The sequence below is a fragment of the Tachysurus vachellii genome, chromosome 7, assembly GCF_030014155.1.
Source record: "Tachysurus vachellii isolate PV-2020 chromosome 7, HZAU_Pvac_v1, whole genome shotgun sequence".
Classification (NCBI taxonomy): Eukaryota; Metazoa; Chordata; class Actinopteri; order Siluriformes; family Bagridae; genus Tachysurus; species Tachysurus vachellii.
The window spans coordinates 20,675,875-20,697,941 of NC_083466.1; the positions used below are offsets into that span (position 1 = coordinate 20,675,875).

The 22,067-nt window shown below is 35.7% G+C and overlaps 1 protein-coding gene across 3 annotated transcripts; it reads left to right on the forward strand.

Moving 5' to 3' along the window:
• Positions 1–4,523: 4,523 nt before the first annotated feature.
• Positions 4,524–21,735, forward strand: LOC132848831 (butyrophilin subfamily 1 member A1-like). 3 transcript variants are annotated; one of them, XM_060874861.1, is made up of 8 exons: positions 4,524–4,675; positions 10,354–10,704; positions 10,914–11,192; positions 11,443–11,550; positions 12,676–12,702; positions 14,431–14,457; positions 15,570–15,596; positions 18,944–21,735. In XM_060874861.1, the coding sequence occupies exons 1-8, from the start codon at positions 4,624–4,626 to the stop codon at positions 19,483–19,485; spliced, it is 1,413 nt and encodes a 470-aa protein (XP_060730844.1). In that variant the 5' UTR covers positions 4,524–4,623; the 3' UTR covers positions 19,486–21,735. The 3 variants fall into 3 exon arrangements, with proteins under 3 accessions (XP_060730844.1, XP_060730846.1, XP_060730845.1); XM_060874863.1 differs by having other exon boundaries at positions 19,082–21,735; XM_060874862.1 differs by lacking the exon at positions 14,431–14,457.
• Positions 21,736–22,067: the final 332 nt, after the last annotated feature.

Consider the following 22,067-nt stretch of genomic DNA (forward strand, 5'->3'; position numbering starts at 1 on the left):
GGTAATGCGGGCGTCCGCATTTGCGATTGGGTGATTTCTGCAAGCTGCGAATTCTAAATGTTCAAATTTGATCATTGCAGATTTTAACTCATTTGCAGGCATCAGGGTGCCGCTATCAATATGCTGGAACCTTTGGGAGACTTGGGATGTCTGGAATCTCCCTGATACACCACAGAGGATTAATACAAGTATCTGTGCTCTGGGAAAGCAGGGATTCTCAGGAAGGTTTTATTATGAGGTGCAGGTCAGATGGAAAATCTGGATCATCATCCACTGGATGATGGTTTAATATTATATAATGTATAAGTCACTCTGGATAAGGGAGACTGTTAAATGTAAAAAATGAAAAGTTCAGTAATTTTTTGCACATTAGTGTAAATATTATGTTATTGTGTTTTGTTTAATGTTACTTTATTTGGACATAATTTTTCATTAAATTACGTTACATGTAACATAGTTATTAAAGAAGCAGTGTGTAAAACCGGGAAAACAGAACACTGTATTAAACACGAGTAGAACAAACAGCTCAGTACAGCAGTAAAATACTAGACAATATATAATACTTCACGACGTAAACTACCGCGAGCAGGATATAAATGTCCACAAGCACTAGAAGTGACACTGTGACACGAAAGTGTTAGAGCTCTGTCTCCCTCTGGTGGTGAGGAAGTGCATTATTAGAATAGAATTGCCATGTTTATGGTAAACTAAATAGGATAGAATAGAACGGGGCATAGAAGCCTTCATTATCACCACATAAACATTACAGCACAGTGGAATTATTTTCTTCAAATACCCCAACTGATTAGTTTGGGGTCAGAGTGCAGGGGCAGCTATGATGCAGTGCCCTTGGAGCAGGGAGGGTTGAGGGCCTTGCTCAACGGCCCAGCAGTGGCAGCTTGGCTGTGCTGGGCCTTGAACCCTGATCCTCCGATCAAAAACCCAGAGCCTTAACCAGTTGAGCCACCACTACCCCACATTATTATTATTATTATTATTATTATTATTATTATTATTATTATTATTATTATTATTATTATTATTATTATATGAAATTTATATTTAAGATAACCCAAAAGCAGATGATGTTCTTATAAAAAAAAAAAAAAAAGAAGAGTTTACGATTTCATCATTTAAATACAACTATTTATATGTAGATTTGCTTCTATGGTAAACAACATAGCTCATAGTACATTTTGTATTAGACCAGTAAATATTAAAATGTGACTGACATGTTTTTCTTATTACCCAGTTGTGACCTGTTAGATTGATCATTTAAATAACAAATAGTTCTGAACATCTACACTTGGATTTAGTATCCAGTTTTACTTGTGAAGGCTGAATGTGTTGTTAAAAAGGAAAAACATTTACATTCTTACATTTATACATCACTGTATAATCATTCCCAATGTGACATTGGTTAGTTCTATATCCCAAAATATAAACATATCTTTATTGTCATCATCAGTAAGACCTAAACTGGGCAGGAGAATTCAATCCAGATTGTACACCAGTTCATCACAGAGTAAATAAATATATAATATAAAAATAACACTACAATGGAACTGTAATTTACTCTGCTGTGACACTGAGCAGGCAGTTAATAAAGACCCCCATAAGATCAAATGATAAGGAGAGCTTCATGTATCAAAATGTACATAAACTTGTGTTTATATAGGAAAAAGAGAGAGAGAGAGAGAGAGAGAGAGAGAGAGAGAGAGTGTTATTGTTTATTTAGTAGTTGTTATTGTTTTTTTTTTAAATACAATAAGTATATATAACTATTAAAATAACAATACATATTTAATTTTTTTAAATATTTTTATGAAATGAGAAGTTACGTGTTCCTTTGTACAGGAGTTTAAAAAGATATAAGATTCCAAGATTTTTACCTTTAAAGTTTAAATCTTTCAAAGATTCACATTTTGAAATTAAGACTAAAAAAAAATCACTTTTACTTTCACAAGTAACTTTTAGTTACTTTTTTAAAAGCCGTTCTTTAATGTTCCCATTAATGGATAGGACCTTCAAACCAGAAAGACACAGCTTAAAAGGTTTTTGTCTTTATGCTCAACTAAAATGAAATAATGAGCATATTTCCACTTTGAGAAACTCATCTTTCTCTCACCTTGACTCGCCATTACTGCCACATGTGGTCCATGTGGCTGTAGTTTTGTTATTTTTCTTAATAAATCCCTTTTATCAGTTTATTCCGTCAATTTGTTCTGGATTTTGTACCCCTCTGTTTTCTGACAGGAACTGATACACATTTGAATGAACTCAACAAGCTTTTTTAATGCATGTTAATATTATTTTGTGTGTCATTATTGAGTAGGAAAGCATCTCAAAATGCATGATTTAATTTCACATACACGTTTTTTACCCATACGGTATATAGTAATTCATACACTGCATTTATACCAGCAGAAGAATTTACCAGCTCTGATTGTCTTCCGTGTGACAAATATTTTGGACTTCCACTGAGGCCAGTTAGATGAGGCCAGCACCAGTTAGACTCTGTGATACTAAAGAGGAGATGCCAAATCCATGTGGTCTTTTGCATCAATACAACATTTGTCAGACTGTATATTTACCCTCCAGTGTCACCCATATGAGGATGATGTTCCCCTTTGAGTCTGCTTCCTCTCAATGTTTCTTCCTTTACTATTCAAGGGAGTTTTTCCTTGCCATTGCTGCCTGAGTCACCTCAGACTTGCTCATTGGGGATAAATACAAACACATTTAAATATATCTAATATTGATCTTGAATTTTGTATCTTTATATTATTCGTTATAATAACATTTTGTTCTATGTTTATGTTCTGTAAAGCTTTGAGACAATGTCAATTGTAAAAAGCGCTATACAAATAAATTTTAATCGAATTGAATTGAAGAATGTAGAGTATGTATGATGTAGAGTGAAATAAAACAGATGTTCAACAGAACTAAATTTGTTGTTAACTGTCAAAAGGTTCAGCCGCACTGCTGGTTAAATGATTACAATACTTACAACTGCTGTACAACAAAGTCTCTCTTCTTTGTTCATCATGAAGTTCATTCTGCCTGCTGTAATTCAGAGCATCAAACCTGGATTAGTCAGTTTAATGAGAAGGTGGGACATAAAGAGGATGAATCATTTCATTGTAGCTGCACATTTGCAGCAGGGTGTTGATTTTTGAGTTTTTCTGATAATTCACTAGGAAATCAGTATCAGATGGTTAAAACAGAAAAGTTGAATGAACTGAAATAGCACAATATTGTGATCACTTATCCTGTAAATAATAAGACACCTGTTAAAGATGGAAAGCAATAAAAAAATACCCAATAATTATATATATTCTATATTATGAAAAGTTATGAACAAACATTGAAACTAAGCTGTGCCATCTTCTGTGTACCCAACAGAGTGATTCATCTCCTAGAAGAGACTTCAGAAGGATTTCAACACATCAGGAGATCAAGCACCAGAAAAATTAGTTATGTTTTGACTCATTTTGTTGCATTTTTAAACACTGCAGCGAAAACCTTTTCCACTAAAGGAAGAAGCACTTCAAATTTAAGAAGACATCTTAAATACTCACATCCAACTGTACAAGTTAAAACAAGTTAAAACAGAGGGTGAAGATGGTGGCTCTTCTGCCTCTACAGATGGTGTTTCAACTGCTTCGACCAGCAGGCTAGCCAAATTTACAGGATCTAGTATGCCAGCAGCACCCAGCACCATCCAAGGACCAGTCAAGCCAGAGAGGTCACAGCAGCAAATTTCTATAAGCAGTTTTGTGACAAGACCAATGGATCTTCTAAGACAAAGCAAACTAGATGAGACTGAGGTCAAAATTATTTCTTGTGACCATTTTTTTTTTAGTTTTTATTTTTTTTATAAAACTTTATAGATAAAATAAACAATAAACAACAATTCAGGAGTCTGTACATTGTTATTATATGCTATGTTACAAAGGTGTAGGTTACACATGCAATCTCTATTATTAAATAACTGCCTATAGATTAAAAACAACACTCGATTTATGCATGAATTTATACATTTCTATTTTCTACACTGCACCGTTAGCTGATGTTTATTCATAAGTTTATATTTCTTAAGACAATAAATAAATAAATAAATAAATAAATAAATAAATAAATAAATAAACAAACAAACAAACAAATAAATAAATAAATAAAGTAATTAATTAAAGAAAGAAAGAAAAGGATGAATGATTTTCCCTGATTATAAAAGCATTAACCAACTCTTTATTAAAACATTCAGTGTTTTTGAAAAGAACCATAATAACAGATATTCACACATTTATAGTCTGTAGGAAATAAAAAACTATAATGCATGACGTAACGTGACGGTTGAGAATGCACTAATTTCTGTGTCCAATGAAGCATCATGTAACGTTACATAAACAAACGACTCAGACTCGAGGACTCGAAAGGTGATCTTTTCTGTTATCTGTTTATGCGATGTTGCGCATGCACGGTCAACACAAAATGAACAAATCACTCCCAGAGACGACTCGCTGTTCTCGATTCATGGGAAAGATTCATTCAAAATAAACGAATCGTTCGTAAACAACACATCACAAATGTTGACTTACCATAGACTGTTTAACAGGGAACATGCTTTGGTGTGTGACTCTTATCCTTGTCAGCTTTTTGAAATCTCGATCAGGTATGAAAACTCTGTATGTGTGTGTATGTGTTTGTGTGTTTGTGTGTTTGCATAACGTGACAATATTAAAAATGATACCGTTTACTTTAAGGCACAATGTATGTTAATTATTAAATAGAAGAGCAAAGTCTATCTGCAGCTGAATTTCCTGTCTTTCGAGTTACGACCCTGACATATTTTAATCTCAATAGAAAATCACCATTTGCTATTGAATTATTTCTCTAGTCTACTGATTACCTCTTACTGTAAAGACGTATAATTTTAGACCGGTTAAGTGAGTTTGTGTCTGTTCCAGAGCTGCAGCAGCTGGGAGATTGACTTTGTCATTATAATGTTAAAGGCTTATTTTTTCTTTATCAAATGTACAAACAAAATAGACATACAATCTTATTTCAAAATATAAACAAATTAACATCTTTGGTGGACATACCAATAATTAACCATCAGAAAGACAAATCGAGAGAAAAAAGTAACAGAAAGTTTTATTCTGTTTAACCACTGACTAAAGTTGGGATTTGATTTAATCACCTACATTTATGAATGAAAAACTTAGCCATACAAATCAAAAAGTTAACAACAAAATCTAAATGTTTGCTCTCCAAAATAACTTGATTATCTGTAAGGGATGGAAGTATAAGCTTTCTGGATTGTAACCAGTTCTGTACATCTCTCCAAATGGGTTGTACGAAAGAAAGAAAGAAAGAAAGAAAGAAAGAAAGAAAGAAAGAAAGAAAGAAAGAAAGAAAGAAAGAAAATGAATTTTGAAGTTAACTTTCTTAGCCTTTGGAGGAAGAGGAGTAAATAGATACATTTTCCTAATTTTTTAATTTCTAACGTATCAAATTCTTTCAGCACATATCCACTTTTAATAGGGTTTGGGAAAATGCTTGTAAAAAGAACATTTCTTACAACTCTATTTGTACAGTTTTTATCACAAAAATCAATACCTTCTACGGAGAGTTTTCTAAGTACTGAGAAGGCCTTGGAGAACTCTATCTTTAACCATTAGTTACTGACAGACAATATACTGTTTTGAGAAAACAGCATTTATTTGTGATGTTGCGCAACAGGACCCAATGCTTCTCGTGTAGCATGAGAGAGGAAGGGCCCTGATCATTCATTATATTGAGATTTTATAGACATGATTCAAACACAGAGACTGAAGGAAGGAAAACATCCTCAATCATTGGCTAGATGCACAACATCTGATCGTCTCCTGATCAGGAGAATCTTACCCTTACTGAGGTCTGCATAGAGTTGTTTATAAGCAAACTCGTCTCCAGCTCACTCTGACCTACTAATACAGTATTTTTGTCAGGACTCTGCCCGGACTTTGGCCATGTGCTTTTTGTTTATGTTTCTTGTTCACGTGTCTGCCCCGCCCTCGTCTCTTCCTGCCCATTTCTGCACACCTGTTCCTCATGTTTCTGATTGTCTTGTCTATTTATTTGATCCGCGTTGCCTTGTGCAGCGCGGAATCCTCTGTTGTCCTTTGCTGTTGTCTTTTCCTGTTGTCGGTGTCCTCTGTTGTCGGTGTCCTCTGTTGTCGGTGTCCTCTGTTGTCGGTGTCCTCTGTTGTCAGTGTCCTCTGTTGTCGGTGTCCTCTGTTGTCGGTGTCCTGTTTTGTGTCTTTTATTTATTAAATCACTGTTTCTGTTAAGCTGTCCTGCATTTGGGTCCGTTTTTACCCTCGATTCCGAGACAGAAGGATTCCGGAATGGATTCAAAAGGATTGTCTTTTCCTGTTGTCGGTGTCCTCTGTTGTTGGTGTCCTGTTTTGTGTCTTTTATTTATTTTTTTTATTATTTGGGTCCGTTTTTACCCTCGCGTCCGTGACAATTTTATACAAACAATCTCTGGTAATAACAATTTCTAGTCACAACCAACTTCTAGTCCTGCACACAGAAGGTCAGAACTTCACAAACAGCTTCTTAATAAAAACATCCATCATAATACCAAAAAGAATGACAATTTTGGAAGAAGGACTTTAACCATTTTAATTTTAAACACCATTTAGAATGTTGAAATCAATTGCATTTATTCCCCATCTTCATATTTTTAATCAGATCCTCTTTTGTAATGTATTGACACTTATTCTTCCATATGCATTTAAAATTTACCATATTTATTCATTTTATCATACATGTTGATGGGTAAGGAGAAGGCTGGGTAAATGATTCTGGATAAACTATCCATCTTAGACAGAAGGATCCTGACAACCTTTTTCATTTTTTTAGAAAAAAGTTGTCATTTGCAAACTGCATTATTATTTGTCTATCTAACACATTTAGCCCTTCAATACCATTATTTTTTATCAGTATGGATAGCAGTTCTGCAACCATTAAAAATAATAGTGATGAGCTACCGCAATCTTTACAAATTCCTCTTTTAATTAGAAATCTTGGACAGGTTCCAGAGCTACAGAGCTATTGGTATAATTATATCACACTGAGTTTAACAGTAAATAAAAACTGCACATATTCTTTTCGGGCCAAAGGTTGACTGTGAATGACGTCACTGCAGATGCAAAAATGCCCCCTAATATAATCCCACACCCCCAACAATGACTGACAGGTTTACGTGCAGATATTAGAAACGTAAATGTAAAGGGAATTGTGACTACATTTAAGTTTTGGCAGGCGGAAGTGAAATAACAAATGGAGAGTTGCTAATGAGATTAAAATATAGCAGGGTCGTAACTTGAAATACAGAAAATTTAATTTCAGATGGACTTTGCTTTTCCATTTGAAATTTGATATACATTGTACCTTCACGTAAACAGAAATGCAAACAGTTTGAATTATGTGACTGTTTTTACAACGACAAGTAGAAAACACAATTGCAAATATAATTTGCCATCCCTTTTAATACTGTCCGCAAAATCACTGCATATGTGTGTGTGGCTGTTTGAGTCGTATGTGAAGATTCTCAGTCATCCATGTGAGGTTATCTGGAATTTGAGTCATGTCAAGTGGACTTCTTTCTAATTAGATCACAACATTTTGCTACTCATCTGAGTAACTTCTTTAGCCTGAGGGAATTTGGCAGAAAGTTATAAAGAAGTCCAGTTGATATGATGATATGACTCCAGGCTCAACTACCAAATTAGTTTAGTTTATTTAGCACATTTGTTTTTGAGAAAACTGATTTCTGGAGTGACACATGGCAACTTAAAAATCTTTAAATAGAAATTCTTCTTTGTGAAAAATGACAGGCCACCACTTGGCAACATGCTGCAGTTGCACAAAGCACACAGAAATGCATAAAATGAATGCATTAAACTGGCAGTACACTCATAGAGGCTTAGAAACAGCATCTACAGTATAAAACTGTAAAACCAACTGGCTCCTATCTTCACCCATATCTTCAATAGATCACTAGAGCTGTGTGAAGTCCCCTCCTGCTTTAAACTCTCCACAATCATCCAGGTCCCCAAGAAACCCTCCATCACTTTACTGATTGACTACAGGCCTGTCGCTCTGACATCTGTTGTCATGAAGACCTTTTAACAGCTGGTATTGGCCCACCTAAAGACTGTAACAGAACAGATGCTGGATCCCCTACAGTTTGCCTACCATGCAGACAGATCAGTGGACGACACAGTCAACATTGGACTGCACTACATTCTGCAACACCTGGACTGCCCAGGGACATATGCACAGATTCTATTTGTCGACTTCAGTTTGGCTTTTAATACAATAATTCCGGAAATTCTCCATTCCAAACTCCTAATGCTCACTATACCCCCTTCCATCTGTCAGTGGATCACCAGCTTCCTGACAGGCAGGAAACAACAGGTGAGACTGGGAGGTGTCACCTCCAGCATTCGGACAATCAGGCACTCGGACAATCAGGCGCTCCTCAGGGAAGTGTCCTTTCCCCACTTCTATTCTCTCTCTACACTAATGACTGCACTTCAACTGACCAAACTCTTAACCTCCTGAAATTTGCAGATGATGCTATGCTCATCAGTCTCATCCAAGATGGCGATGAGTCTGCATACTGGCAGGATGTGAAGCGGCTGGTACTATGGTGCAACCAGAACAGTCTAGAGTTAAACACCCTCAAAACTGTGGAGATGATAGTGGACTTTAGGAAAGACCCCTCAACACTACTCCCCCTCACAATATCCAACAGCCCGGTGTCATCTGTGGAGGCCTTCAAGTTTCTGGGCACTACCATTTCCCAAGAGGTGAAATGGGAGTGCAACATAAACCCCATCATCAAAAAGGCCCAGCAGAGGATGTACTTTCTACGTCAATTAAGGAAGTACGGTCTGCCACAGGAGCTGTTGATGCTGTTCTACACTGCAGTCATAGAATCTGTCCTGTGCACATCCATCACCATCTGGTTTGGTGCAGCAAAAAAACAGGACAGGACCAGACTGCACGCAAAGTAAAAACAGCAGAAAAAATAATTGGCCATCCCTGCCCACCCCCCAGGACTTGTATAACACAAGAACCAGAAAATGGGCAGGAAAAATCACCACTGACCCTTTGCACCCTGGACACAACCTCTTTCAGCTCCTCCCTTCTGGCAGGCACTACAGAACTTTGCTTACATTAAAACTGCCGGACACAGGAACAGTTTCTTTCCCCAGGCCCCTTATCACCCTGAGCAACAATTCACCATAATAATATTCCCTGCTTCATATCTATAAGTATATATTACACACACTACTGCTACTATATATTGTTCAAAAAGCATAATATTACACAATATTGTTATTTCCATTTTGACAACAAATCAAATTATTCATTATTCAAATTATTGCTAATGGTAAAGGAATTTTCTTGCTTATATACATAAATGAATATGACTAAAACATCAAGCACTAACAATAAAATAGTTTAAGTAAGATTAACCTGTTCACATAAAGTGCATGTGTGCAATTTTGTTCAAACAGTGCAAGACATCAGACAGTGCAAATAGACACAATACACTTCCTAGTGGGGAAATTCTTATTTCCGATTATTATTCCGATTACTTATTATTATTATTATTATTATTATTATTATTATTTACTTTACTTCAGTTCTAACCATCTGTTTTAGTATGGACAATCCTAATCTTATTGTTTATGTGAGTTATTCTTAATATTAATTTATAATGTTAAAGTAATATAAATACGAGTGACCCTACAGACTCTATTTCATCTTAATATGTCCTTTTTTTGGTCCATCTGGCACCATCAACCATGTAACAGTTCAAGATGCAGGGTCACATTTTCCCCATTCAAATGTTTGATTTGAATTATAATGTTTTGTAAACTTTTGGAAAGAAAATATGTATTTTACTAAATTCAGTTGACGATTTATATCTATTTTACATTTCTATTAAAAATGCCGCAGTCAACTATTTTCTTCATAATGTTTATTGATTGATGTTGTTTGCAATAATTAATAGGCTATATAGCTAATACAATATCATTCATTAATGTTTGCCATAAATGACCTGTATTTCTTTAATGTGACCTTAAATGTTTTTGTAATAGATAAATACTATAGATTCTTTGACAAAAAACAAGTGCTTTTCTGTAAAAATAAGTAAAAACTTTACAGGTATATATAATACCTGTATATAAATTAGGTATACAATTAAATAAAGTCAGTCATGTTACATGCACAGAATATAGTGATATATTGTATTTGCTCCTTTTTTTTTTCACCACAATACAGAGAGTTTACAGGTTATTGGTCCAGAAGCTCCTCTTGTTGCTGTAGCTGGTGAAGATCTGGTTCTGCCCTGTTTTATCAAACCCAACACCAGTGCTGTGGACATGACAGTGGAGTGGTTCAAACTATATGTAGAAGACTCATTGGTGCATCTCTATAGGGATCATGAAGACAAAAATGGAAATCAGTCTCAGTCCTATAGAGGAAGAACATCACTGTTTAAAGAGGAGCTACAGAAAGGCAATGTTTCACTCAAACTCTCAGGTGTCAGAGTCTCTGATGAAGGAGAATATAAGTGGCTTGTTGAGGACAATTCCTGGTACGATGACATCACTGTGAAGGTCATTGTAGAGGGTAAGATCAATTTCTGTGATGAAAGTTTCACAAAATTTCCCAAAAACTAAATTTTGCCTTGTCTTGGTTTTAATTTATAGTGTTGAACCTCTATTTGGAATATTTCTGTTGTTTTACTATTATTGAGGTTTTCTTTTCTAATTGATGTTTATTACTGTCTGTTTGTATCATTAAATGCTAATATTATTATTTTTCTTTATTGCCTGTAGCTCAGGGAAGCCACCCAGTGATAATGATGGAGAGTTTTGATAACTCAGGAGGGATTAATCTAGTGTGTGAGTCCAGAGGCTGGAACCCTGAACCTGATGTTTTGTGGCTGGACAGAGAAGGAGTCACTCTGACTGTTGAAGATACACAGATACACAGAGACACTGAGGGCTTCAGTGTGAAAAGCCACATCACTGTTTATGATTATAGCGACTCTAACAGGTTTTACTGCAGACTTCAGCAACAACATCACATGCTGGAGACAGAGATTATCATCAGTAGTAAGTGTCTGTGAATATAAAAATTTTACAATTAATTTAGATTGTTATGTTCTGCTCTATTCATTACAGATTAAATTAATTATGACACATGAGCTTGATGAACACCATTTATGCATCTGAACTTACATGTTATTTTTATTTTATCTATTAACAATAACTGCAACACTGTTGTGTGTAATAAACACCTTGTACCTATAAATTAATTGAATGGTTTAAAATATCTGATGTGTTAAATGTGGGTTTATTTTAGGTAAAGTCTTTGAAGCTTGGAAGTGGACTGTCGGGATTTCAGTTTCAGCATGTCTTATTGCTGTTGGATTGATCGTAACTGCAGTTGTTCTTGTTTGTCACAAGAAAGGTAAAATTTAATTAACTTTATTTAATATCACCACAACATTAAGTTATACTGTAAATTATAAAACAGCCATTTTTGACTTAACATAATTAATTGAGAGAGAACTTTTTTACATTTTATTGAATGACAAATCTGAAATATCAGAACAATATTTCAGGAAATGAGCATTAAATTAAGAACATTAAATTAATATTTTAAATGAATGTTTAACAACTTTAATAACAACTATTATTAATATTTCGCTACTTTTTCTAACATTTGCTAATCTACTGTCACTCTCTATACCTTAACTACAACACAGCCACCAATCCGTCAATCACTTGTGTAATCTGCAATCTTTTGTGTTATCAGTGTATATTTATATATAGAATTTTCACAAAATATTTCAAACCAAATTTGTTTCATCAAATCTTTTTTTATCCACAGAGATGCAGAAGCAGACCAAATTTGAGAGATAATTTATTTGAGCTTTTAAGATCATACCTATGGTATAACTAAGCAAATTATAGATAGAACATCTATGAAACAATCAAAAGACTAAAACTTTAGATGTGACTTTAGACTTTAGTGTCTTTAGATGTGTTCACACAAAAAGTGTTTGATTTTGATCACAAGCCATAGAAATTGATCATTTTAATGTCATTAAGTAATAATAATACATATATTCACTTTAATTAGATTGTTCCTACAGGACCAGTTGGTGTTGGATAACTTTTTTACTGTCAGATTTTCAAATATAGCTGACTAATAAGTGCAATATTAACATTTTAGTAATACAGATGCTGGAAGCTGGTAATTATACCTGAACTTCTTAACTATTTTATAAAGTGTCTGAAGCGCTGTGAGTTGAGATCATGAGTTTCTGTCATCAGCACTGCATGTTATACTGCTGTTTTAATGCTGCATTTTTCCTTCTTAAAAATGGGTTTTGTTGAGTATATACAGTACACTGACTGCAATTTACCAGTATAATTTAAGTTGACACCTTACATTTGCTATTTTGACTGATTTACTTTGATTAAAATGATATACTATGAGAGAGAGTTTTTAATACATTTGTTTATGTGGTTAAAAGTATTTCAAATTGGTTTAAATAAATGTGTTTAATCAAATCTGTTTTAACTTTAGAGATGAAGAAGGAGAAGGAGTACACAGGTGAGAAAATTTTTTTGTGCTTTTACGAACAAATTGATTGAACAAATTATAGATAAAACATCTATGAAGCAATCAAAATACTCCAAGCTCCAACAGACAGACAATTAAAATCTGTTAAATAGTGAGAGGTGTCTTCAGTTATGTGTTCACACTGAATAAATGTAATCACAAAGGTATACGGGAAGTTTGTTAGGTTGTTTAGGCTGCTGTAGTGATGTAGGTTTCACACAGAAAGTGTTTAAAATGGGTTTAAGACAATGTTAACTGTTTACTGAAATTTTACCGATAGGGTGTGTGTCTGTGTGTGTGTGTGTGTGTGTGTGTGTGTGTGTGTGTGTGTGTGTGTGTGTGGTCAGAAGTAAATAAATGACTGAGATGGACTACTATTCTTACTGATGACTAAATGATCACTAAACACAAATATTTGTCATTTTAACAGGGGTGTATAAACGTTTTATTTCCATTGTATTAGCAGAAAATTACAATCCATAATCTACAGAAATTGTAATGGCAGATGATCCAACAAATACACAAAGGTCTGGTGTGGCTGCAGTCCTTCAAGGCAGACAAATAAGAGGCATTGCTTGATATCTGATACTGGATATGAGCTGATTAATAGAATTGGAAAGCTGAATAATTAGAAAGAAAGAAAGAAAGAAAGAAAGAAAGAAAGAAAGAAAGAAAGAAAGAAAGAAAGAAAGAAAGAAAGAAAGGGTATTAATGTTATTGAAATGAAATGTAATGAAATGTTATTTGAGGGCCACCTGCATAGTGCTTTTATAATACATTCATAAACATAGCATAAATACTTTATAAAGCAGTGCAGAAAAATTTAAGACAAGCTTTGGTCAAAATGTCTAGAATGATATTAGATTCTTTAAAAGGAAGACAGAACAATGATTAATTATTATAATAAGTTGACTGATCTGAGATATGAGTTTTTACAAACTGAAAATTCTTGACACTCGGAGAATATAGAATGTAATGTATATACATAAATTTGATTAACACTTTACTTTGAGATCATTAACATGATTTGTCTGGCAGTTATATGGGATTCATAAAATCATTAAGAATGACCTATAATACATACAGTATATACAGTACCACAGTATAGGGCAAAAATGTGTTCCCCTGCCTTCTATGAGGTATATTAATGATATCTACTTCTTACAAGGTCATGGAACTGAATGGTCAGTACATTTGTACACATTTTAATGGAGCTCTAGTCTAATATAGTTTTTTATCTATGAAGCGCACATGCCAGACTAATTAATGATTTTATTGTCATTAAGTGATAATAATACATATATTTACTTTTATGAGGTTGTTCCTACAGGATATTACCTATAGTTGGTGTTGGATAAGTTTTTCTGATGTGAAAGAAATGATATTTTAAAATGAACTCGGATTTTATTTGTCAAATTAAATTTTGTTTGAAGATATGAAACTATTATATGTGACATTCAAAAGTAACAGGGAAAATAATTCTCCTGTATGCAAGTTACTGGATTAGATTATTTTGTATAATGATATTATAATAATTGTAATAATTGTAATATACAAACAATTCACTACAGAACTGAACAAAAAAAAAATTAAAATCAGGTCAACCTAAATCTGGTTTCTAAACACACAATTCTTGAATAGAATATAATAATAATGTATTAAACAGTATCTATCAAGTATCTAAGTAGATCTTTAATATTAATATTTATCTCTTTTCAGAACTGCAGAGACTGAGTGTGGAATATGGTAATTAAACCTGATTTTGAAAATGTAGGATTTTCTGTGAGTGTAATATTTACAGTTCCCTGAAAAATGTGTTGGGTTGTAAAGTCAATTGTATTTTGCTCTACACTTAACACTGGTTTGAGATCAAAATATAAACATGCAACAGTAGATCAGATTTTCATCCATTTCCTGACATTTACAGGTAGATGTGTTAAACAACTTAAAAATTAAAAAATTACACCTTTTGTCTGATCCTGTGCCGTTTCAAGTGATAGAAATGATTGAAACGTGACTGATGCATGTTCTGCACTGTTCCAAAAGTGCCCTGTTAGATTGATTGTTTAATCACACAGTACTGAATTTTCCTTCTGAAGCATTGGGTTTAGCCAGTGCAACAATTTGGGAGGATCAAAAAAAAAAAAAAAAGAAACCGCTGGTGTACTGTTGTAACATGGAATAGACCAAGGAAATTAACAGCAGTTGATGACAGAAACATTGTGAGAGCTGTGAAGAAAAATCCCAAAACGACATTCTGTAACATCATTAACAACCTCCACAGATCAGAAGTGAAGTTTTCACAGTCCACTGTTCAAGAGCAGAAATATATTCACAATGAAGTACAGAGATGAGCTACAAAAGTGATGGAAAGGAAGAAAGGATCTGCTCATGATCTAAAACATATGAGCTCATGTGTGAAAAATAATAGAGGTAGTGTCATGACTTGGGCTTTCATGGCTGATTCTGCAACAGGTTCACTAATCTTTATTAATGATGTAACTCAGGATGGTAACAGCAGAATGAATTCAGATGTTTACATTCTGTCGGCCAATTTAAAGAGAAATAATCACCCACTTGTATTGGGATGAACTTCAACATACAGCAAGACAATGACCTAAAACACAATGGCAGCAAAATACTGGACTTAATCAGGGTGAAAAGTGGAAGGTTTTATATTGGCCAAGTCAAAAACCAAACCTTAACCAAACTGAGCAGCATTTCACCTTCATTTCACACCCAAAACAAACAATAACTGAAAGAAGCTGCAATACAATTATTGAAAGCATCACAAAAAAAATAATAAAAAATATTGGACATAATTTATTGTTTATTCATTGTTAATTATATGCTTTCAGAGTTATTAAAGAAGACACAGTTTGCAGGTAAGAACAATTGTACCTTTTCATTTCATTATTTTTAAAAGCCCCAGATTAAAACAATCCTAACTGTAAAAATATGGCACAATTTAATGGCTATAAAATATATAAAGTAGCAGATAAATTGTGTTGTGACTCCTGACTGCGACAGGCTGAACACAGGCACATGGGAGATGGAGGATGATGAAAAAAGTCATCTTTGACACTGTGACACAAAAGTGTTAGAGCTCTGGGTTCCTCTGCTGGTGAGGAATTGTACAAATTGGTAATAATAATAATAATAATAAAATAATAATAATAATAATAATAATAATAATAATAATAATATAAAATTTATATTTAAGATAACCTAAATGCAGCTGATGTTCTTTTAAAAAAAACAAGACATAAATAATTTGGGCTTGAGCTCAAATGATAAATATGATGAGTTTCCAATTTTAGCTTTTATTAACTAGTATTTACATTATCTCACAGAAGAGAGTACACCATTTACATTTTTGCAAATATTTTATTATATCTTTTCATGTGACAACACTGAATAAGTGACACTCTGCTACAATGTAAAGTAGTGAGTGTACAGCTTGTATAACAGTGTAAACTTGCTGTGTCCTCAAAATAACTCAGTTTAATGTCTAAACCGCTGGCCACAAAAGTGAGTACACCCCTAAGTGAAAATGTCCAAATTGGGCCCAAAGTGTCAATATTTTCTGTGGCCACCATTATTTTGCAGCACTGCTTTAACACTTTTGTGCATGGAGTTTACCATTGACATTTACAGCATTTAGCAGATGCTCTTATCCAGAGCGACTTACATTTTATCTCTTTTTTATACAACTGAGCAATTGAGGGTTAAGGGCCTTGCTCAGGGGCCCAGCAGTAGCAGCTTGGTGGACGTAGGAATCGAACTCACAACCTTAAGATTGGTAGCCCAACACATTAACCACTAGGCTACCACATCCCACCAGAACCAGAACATCACAGGTTGCCACTGGGGTCCTCTTCCACTCCTCCATGATGACATCACGGTGGAGGTTAGAGACCTTGTACTCCTCCACCTTCCGTTTGAGAATGCTCCACAGATGCTCAATAGGGTTTATGCCTGGAGACATCTTGGCCAGTCTATCACCTTTACCCTCAGCTTCTTTAGCAATGCAGTGGTTGTCTTGGAGGTGTGTTTGGGGTCGTTATCATGTTGGAATACTGCCCTGTGGCCCAGTCTCTGAAGGGAGGGGATCATACTCTGCTTCAGTGTGTCACAGTATATGTTGGCATTCATGGTTTGACTGTAGGCAAGACGCACTTGTCTTTGTACTCCTCCTGTTAGATTGAGCATTAAAACAATAAATAGATCTGATCATCTATGCATGGTTTTAGTATTCAGTTTTATTTGTGAATATTAAATGTGTTGTTAAAAACCAGCATGAAGGTCAGAGAGCTATATATGGGGGAAACATCTATACAATGTAGAAACACTGTTATCATGGCATGGGAAATCTCTTACATTTAGATTTTTCATTTGCAATGTGAGATTTGGTTAGTTTTTATCCCAAAAAAATAAATATAACTTTGTCATCTTCAGTAAGACTTTAAAACTGGGCAGGAGAATTCAGTCCAGATTGTACATCAGTTCATCACAGAGCAAATTAATATATAATATAGAAATAGCAATAAACTGAGCAGGCAGTTAATAAAGACCCCCACATGTTTACATTAATGATAAAGTGAGCTTCATGAGAGAGAGATTAACACAGGAGAAATTATTTTTAAAAATAGTTCTCGTTTGAAGCTTTAGTGTAGAAACTTTTTAAGGAAAAGAACTAACCGTAAGTAAACATTTCACTAACTACTTTTATTTTTACTTTTCTTTGCTAAATGTTCTTGTGTAAAATAAGAAGCTGAATGCACCTGTGTAGAAGAGATAACCATGCTTGACTGTAGGCAAGACACACTTGTCTTTGTAATCCTCACCTGGTTGCCGCGACACACGCTTGACACCATCTGAACCAGGACATGGTTCCAGTAATCCATGTCCTTAGTCTGCTTGTCTTCAGCAAACCGTTTGCAAGTTTTCTTGTGCATCATCTTTAGAAGAGGCTTTCTTTCAGGATGACAGCCATGCAGACCAATTTTATGCAGTGTACGGTGTATGGTCTGAGCACTGACAGGCTGACCCTTAACCTCTGTAGCAATGCTGTCAGCATTCAAACGTCTATTTTCCAAACACAACCTCTGGATAAGACGCTGACACCCTGCACTCAACTTTTTTGGTCAACCATGGCAAGGCATGTTCTGAGTGGAACCTGTCCTGATAAACCACTGTATGGTCTTGGCCACCATGCTTTAGCTCAGTTTCAGGGTCTTGGCAATCTTCTTATACGTAGCCTGTGTCATCTTTATGTAGAGCAACAATTCTTTTTTTCAGATCTCCAGAGAGTTCTTTGCCATGAGGTGCCATGTTGAACTTCCAGTGACCAGTATGAGGGAGTGAGAGCAATAACAACAAATTTAACCTGCTCCCCATTTATACCTGAGACCTTGTAATACTAACGAGTCACATGACACTGGGGAGAGAAAATGTCTAATTGGGCCCAATTTGGACATTTTCACTTTAGAGGTGCACTCACTACATTACATTGTAGCAAAGTGTCATTTCTTCAGCTTTATCATTTGATTGAATTAAGCTTTACTTACAGTAATTTATTAAGTATTTTATTAAGATTCTAGATGTTGGTAAAACATTGTGTGGAAATAATGAACGATCTGAAAGAATGATTTGTTACACCATGTATGTGGAAAAGTGATGAGTATAAAACTCTTTGTCTATCAGAGGTGAATGTTGTTGTTTTGCTGGACAAAGAAGGCTGAGAGATTTATAATCATACAGTTAATAAAGAATTTGTCAGCGATAAATACAGACCCAAATGCAGGATAGCGTAAAAATAAATGGGTTTATTAAATAAAAGACAGAAACCAGGCGAGATACAAGACGTGACAAAGGACGACGAGGATTGTTTTCTTTCTAAATGTAAAACCTACCAGATATGTATAACTACAGACGCTCAAGGTTTTTACCATAATTGTTTTTCTCTCATGTTCTGTGGCTCTTTGTGTATTTCCTGAAAAACAAAAATTACAAACACACATAAATCACTAAAATATCAGAAGGAAAACAATTTCTATTTCTCATCTGTGACAGACTCCTATTATAAACTGTACAAGTTTCTTTCCTTTTTTAATGAAATCTTTTATCTTCTACAAACCCTTTTATAAATCCTAATGAATATGATCCACTGGATGATGATTTAATATTTTTTATGTGTTTACTCATATCACACACTGTGTGTTTCTCTCAGTGGATGTGACTCTGGATCCTGATACAGCTCATCCATATCTCATTTTGTCAGCTGATGGAAAACAAGTGACACATGGAGACACACAACAGAATCTACCTGATACACCACAGAGGTTTAATCCATGTGTCTGTGTTCTAGGAAATCAGAGTTTTTCCTCGGGGAGATTTTATTATGAGGTGCAGGTCAGAGGGAAAACTGATTGGACATTAGGAGTCATGAGAGAGAACATTAACAGGAAGCGGTGGATTATAGAGACTCCTCAGAATGGATTTTGGACTGTATGGATGAGGAATGAGAATCAGTATAAGGCTTGTGCTGATCCCTCTGTTCCCCTCACACTGAGAGAGAAGGTGGAGGTTGTGGGGGTGTTTGTCGATTATGAGGAGGGTCTGGTCTCCTTTTATGATGTAAAGTCCAGATCTCATATCTACTCTTTCACTGGTCAGTCTTTCACTGAGAATCTCTATCCATATTTCAGCCCTGATTTAAATAAAGGAGGTAAAAATTCAGCACCACTGATCATCTCTCTTGTATTAGATTAGATTAAATTAGATTGAACTTTATTGTCATAACACATGTACAAGTACAAGGCAATGAAATGCAGTTTAGGTCTAATCAGAGTGAAATAGCAGCAAGTGCAGGATATAGTGTTTACATGAGTTAAATACATTAAATAAAATGGTAATATAGGAGTAATTTACAGATGTGTATGTACGATGAACACAATATACAGATGAATATATATGTACTATGAACATAATATACAGATGACTATATATGTATTATGAACATAACATACAGATGGCTATTACTATAAACTGAAATTTACAGAAGGATATGTGCTATAAACAAAATATATGGCTATATATTTTGCTTCATGCTAATGCTTCAAAAAAAGGACCCCTTCACCAGCTACTCTTTAACCAGCACCGTGCTATCCTTCAACCTTATGGACTGTTTACACCATCATGGGGTTTGAAATATATTGTCCAGTGCCTTTATTGAGTGGAGCTGCTTGAATGAACTGTATGCTTTGACAATGGGGGCCTATACGGACTGTTGAGGGAAAAGCGAACATGAAAAAAAAGAAATATGGGTCGACATTGTGTTAAATGTATTTCTGCCTTCCAATAACAGTGTGAATCTACGGTAATATTTTTGTTAATGTGTGTGTTGATGTATTTTGTATCCTTCATGTCATGGTGCTGGAGTGGTGTTAAGTTTAATCACCATCCAGAGTGGGGGTAGTGTTGTGGGAGAGGGCAAATAGGAGCTGCCGCTTTAAGATCGCAATCTACGGGTGTTGTAGACCACATTGAAGTGCATTGTGGGTAATGTAGTTCGTGACATGTGCTCATAGATATCTATACACTAGATGTCGCCTTGGGGTCCTAAAAATGCGTCAAAACCGCCACCATCTTTGTACGGTGCTCCTTTACCTCAAATGCATGGACGATGCCGGACTTCTGTGCTGCATATGGTTGTTCAAACGAAAGAAATCTAAAAACCAGACAGCAAGGGATTACATTACACAAGTGAGAATGTGTTTTATGATATTGAATGCTAGGAAATTATATTTCTTGTTCCGTTGGTTTGTTTTAGTCCTTGGTTAACGACTTGATTTAATCAAATCAAATCAATACGGGACGCGATTTTCCCGTATTTTACATAGGTCCACATTATACAGCATCCAATACAAATCAACCCACCCGCATTGTGTGGAGACGCGTCCTATTCTGCCCCTGATTGGGTAATACTCGTTGCCATCGTTGGTTTGATTGGTTTGTTTTAGGGTTACGAGCCGTGAATCACGGCCAATCAGAGTCAGAGGAGGGCGGGACGCCGCCTCGCCGGTTCTTTTGACAGAAAATTCATATGAAACGGAGTGACAAGAAGTACACTTATAAAAGAAAGTAGGCCTGACATGCTCCAATACTGCACACTACTACTTCTGGTCCGCTGATATTCACTGATACACTGATATACATCCACTGATGTTATTATGTTCATGATGTTCATGGAAGATCTTTTTCAAGTTTGCAAGTTATAATTACTTATGAAGTTATGAATCTGTTAATTTAATAATAAGTTAATAAAATATGGTTCACATCTCACAAGTTCCTCCAAAAGCTTATTTTTTGTGTTCTTAGTCACACTTTGTTGGCGTATATTTATTATTGTCATAGCTGTGTATTCAATATGACCACTTAAGTTGTGATAGTGAGAGACTGAGTGCATCTGTTCACACTGATTTCAATAGCAGAAATCATATTATAATGTCCATTGGTATCAATCTTAATATTTTTATGAATACATGTTTTAAGTTATGATATACCACCACTGGCACGCCATCGGGACTGTGGTCATCGTGGCCCCGAGGGGTGTGGCCCCCGCTGTGGCAGGCGTCCCTTATTTTTCTGTATTGAAGGTGGCAACCCTAGTGAAGACCCAACTTTATGTATGTTTTGTAAGATTCCCTTATCTGTCAAACATATTTTATTAGATTGTCCTGGACGTAACACAAGCAGAATGCTCTTTTATCAAGTTACTTCACTTAAAGACATATTTAATGACATGCCTAAAAAGGTTTTGGATTTTTTTATCGTATGTTAATTAAACCCCTCCTCGAACCGCCACCTTATTGTGGTGGAGGGGTTTGCGTGCCTGAATGATCCTAGGAGCTATGTTGTCTGGGGCTTTCTGCCCCTGGTAGGGTCTCCCAAGGCAAACAGGTCCTGGGTGACAGGCCAGACCAAGAGCGGTTCAAGTACCCCTTATGAGTGGTTTAAAAACAAGGTCCGTGACGTCGCCCGGTATGGCGCAACCGGGGCCCCACTCTGGAGCCAGGCCCGGGGTTGGGGCTCGCATGCGAGCGCCTGGTGGCCGGGTCTTACCCCACGGGGCCCGGCCGGGCTCAGCCCGAAGGAGCGACGTGGGGCCGATCTCCTGTGGGCCCACCACCTGCAGGAGGGACCGTAAGGGGCTGGTGCAATGTGGATTGGGTGGCAGTCGAAGGCGGGGGCCTCGGCGACCCAATCCCCGGACACGGAATCTGGCTCTAGGGACATGGAATGTCACCTCGCTGGGGGGAAAGGAGCCTGAGCTGGTGCGGGAGGTTGAGAGA

What these genes read in the sequence shown, in the direction of transcription:
- LOC132848831 (XM_060874861.1), top strand. Translation starts at nt 4,624, where the DNA reads ATGCTTTGGTGTGTGACTCTTATCCTTGTCAGCTTTTTGAAATCTCGA. An exon ending in TCTTGTTTGTCACAAGAAAG is followed by an intron (nt 11,551 to 12,675) that starts GTAAAATTTAAT and finishes TTTTAACTTTAG; the next exon opens with AGATGAAGAAGGAGAAGGAG. An exon ending in GAGACTGAGTGTGGAATATG is followed by an intron (nt 14,458 to 15,569) that starts GTAATTAAACCT and finishes ATATGCTTTCAG; the next exon opens with AGTTATTAAAGAAGACACAG.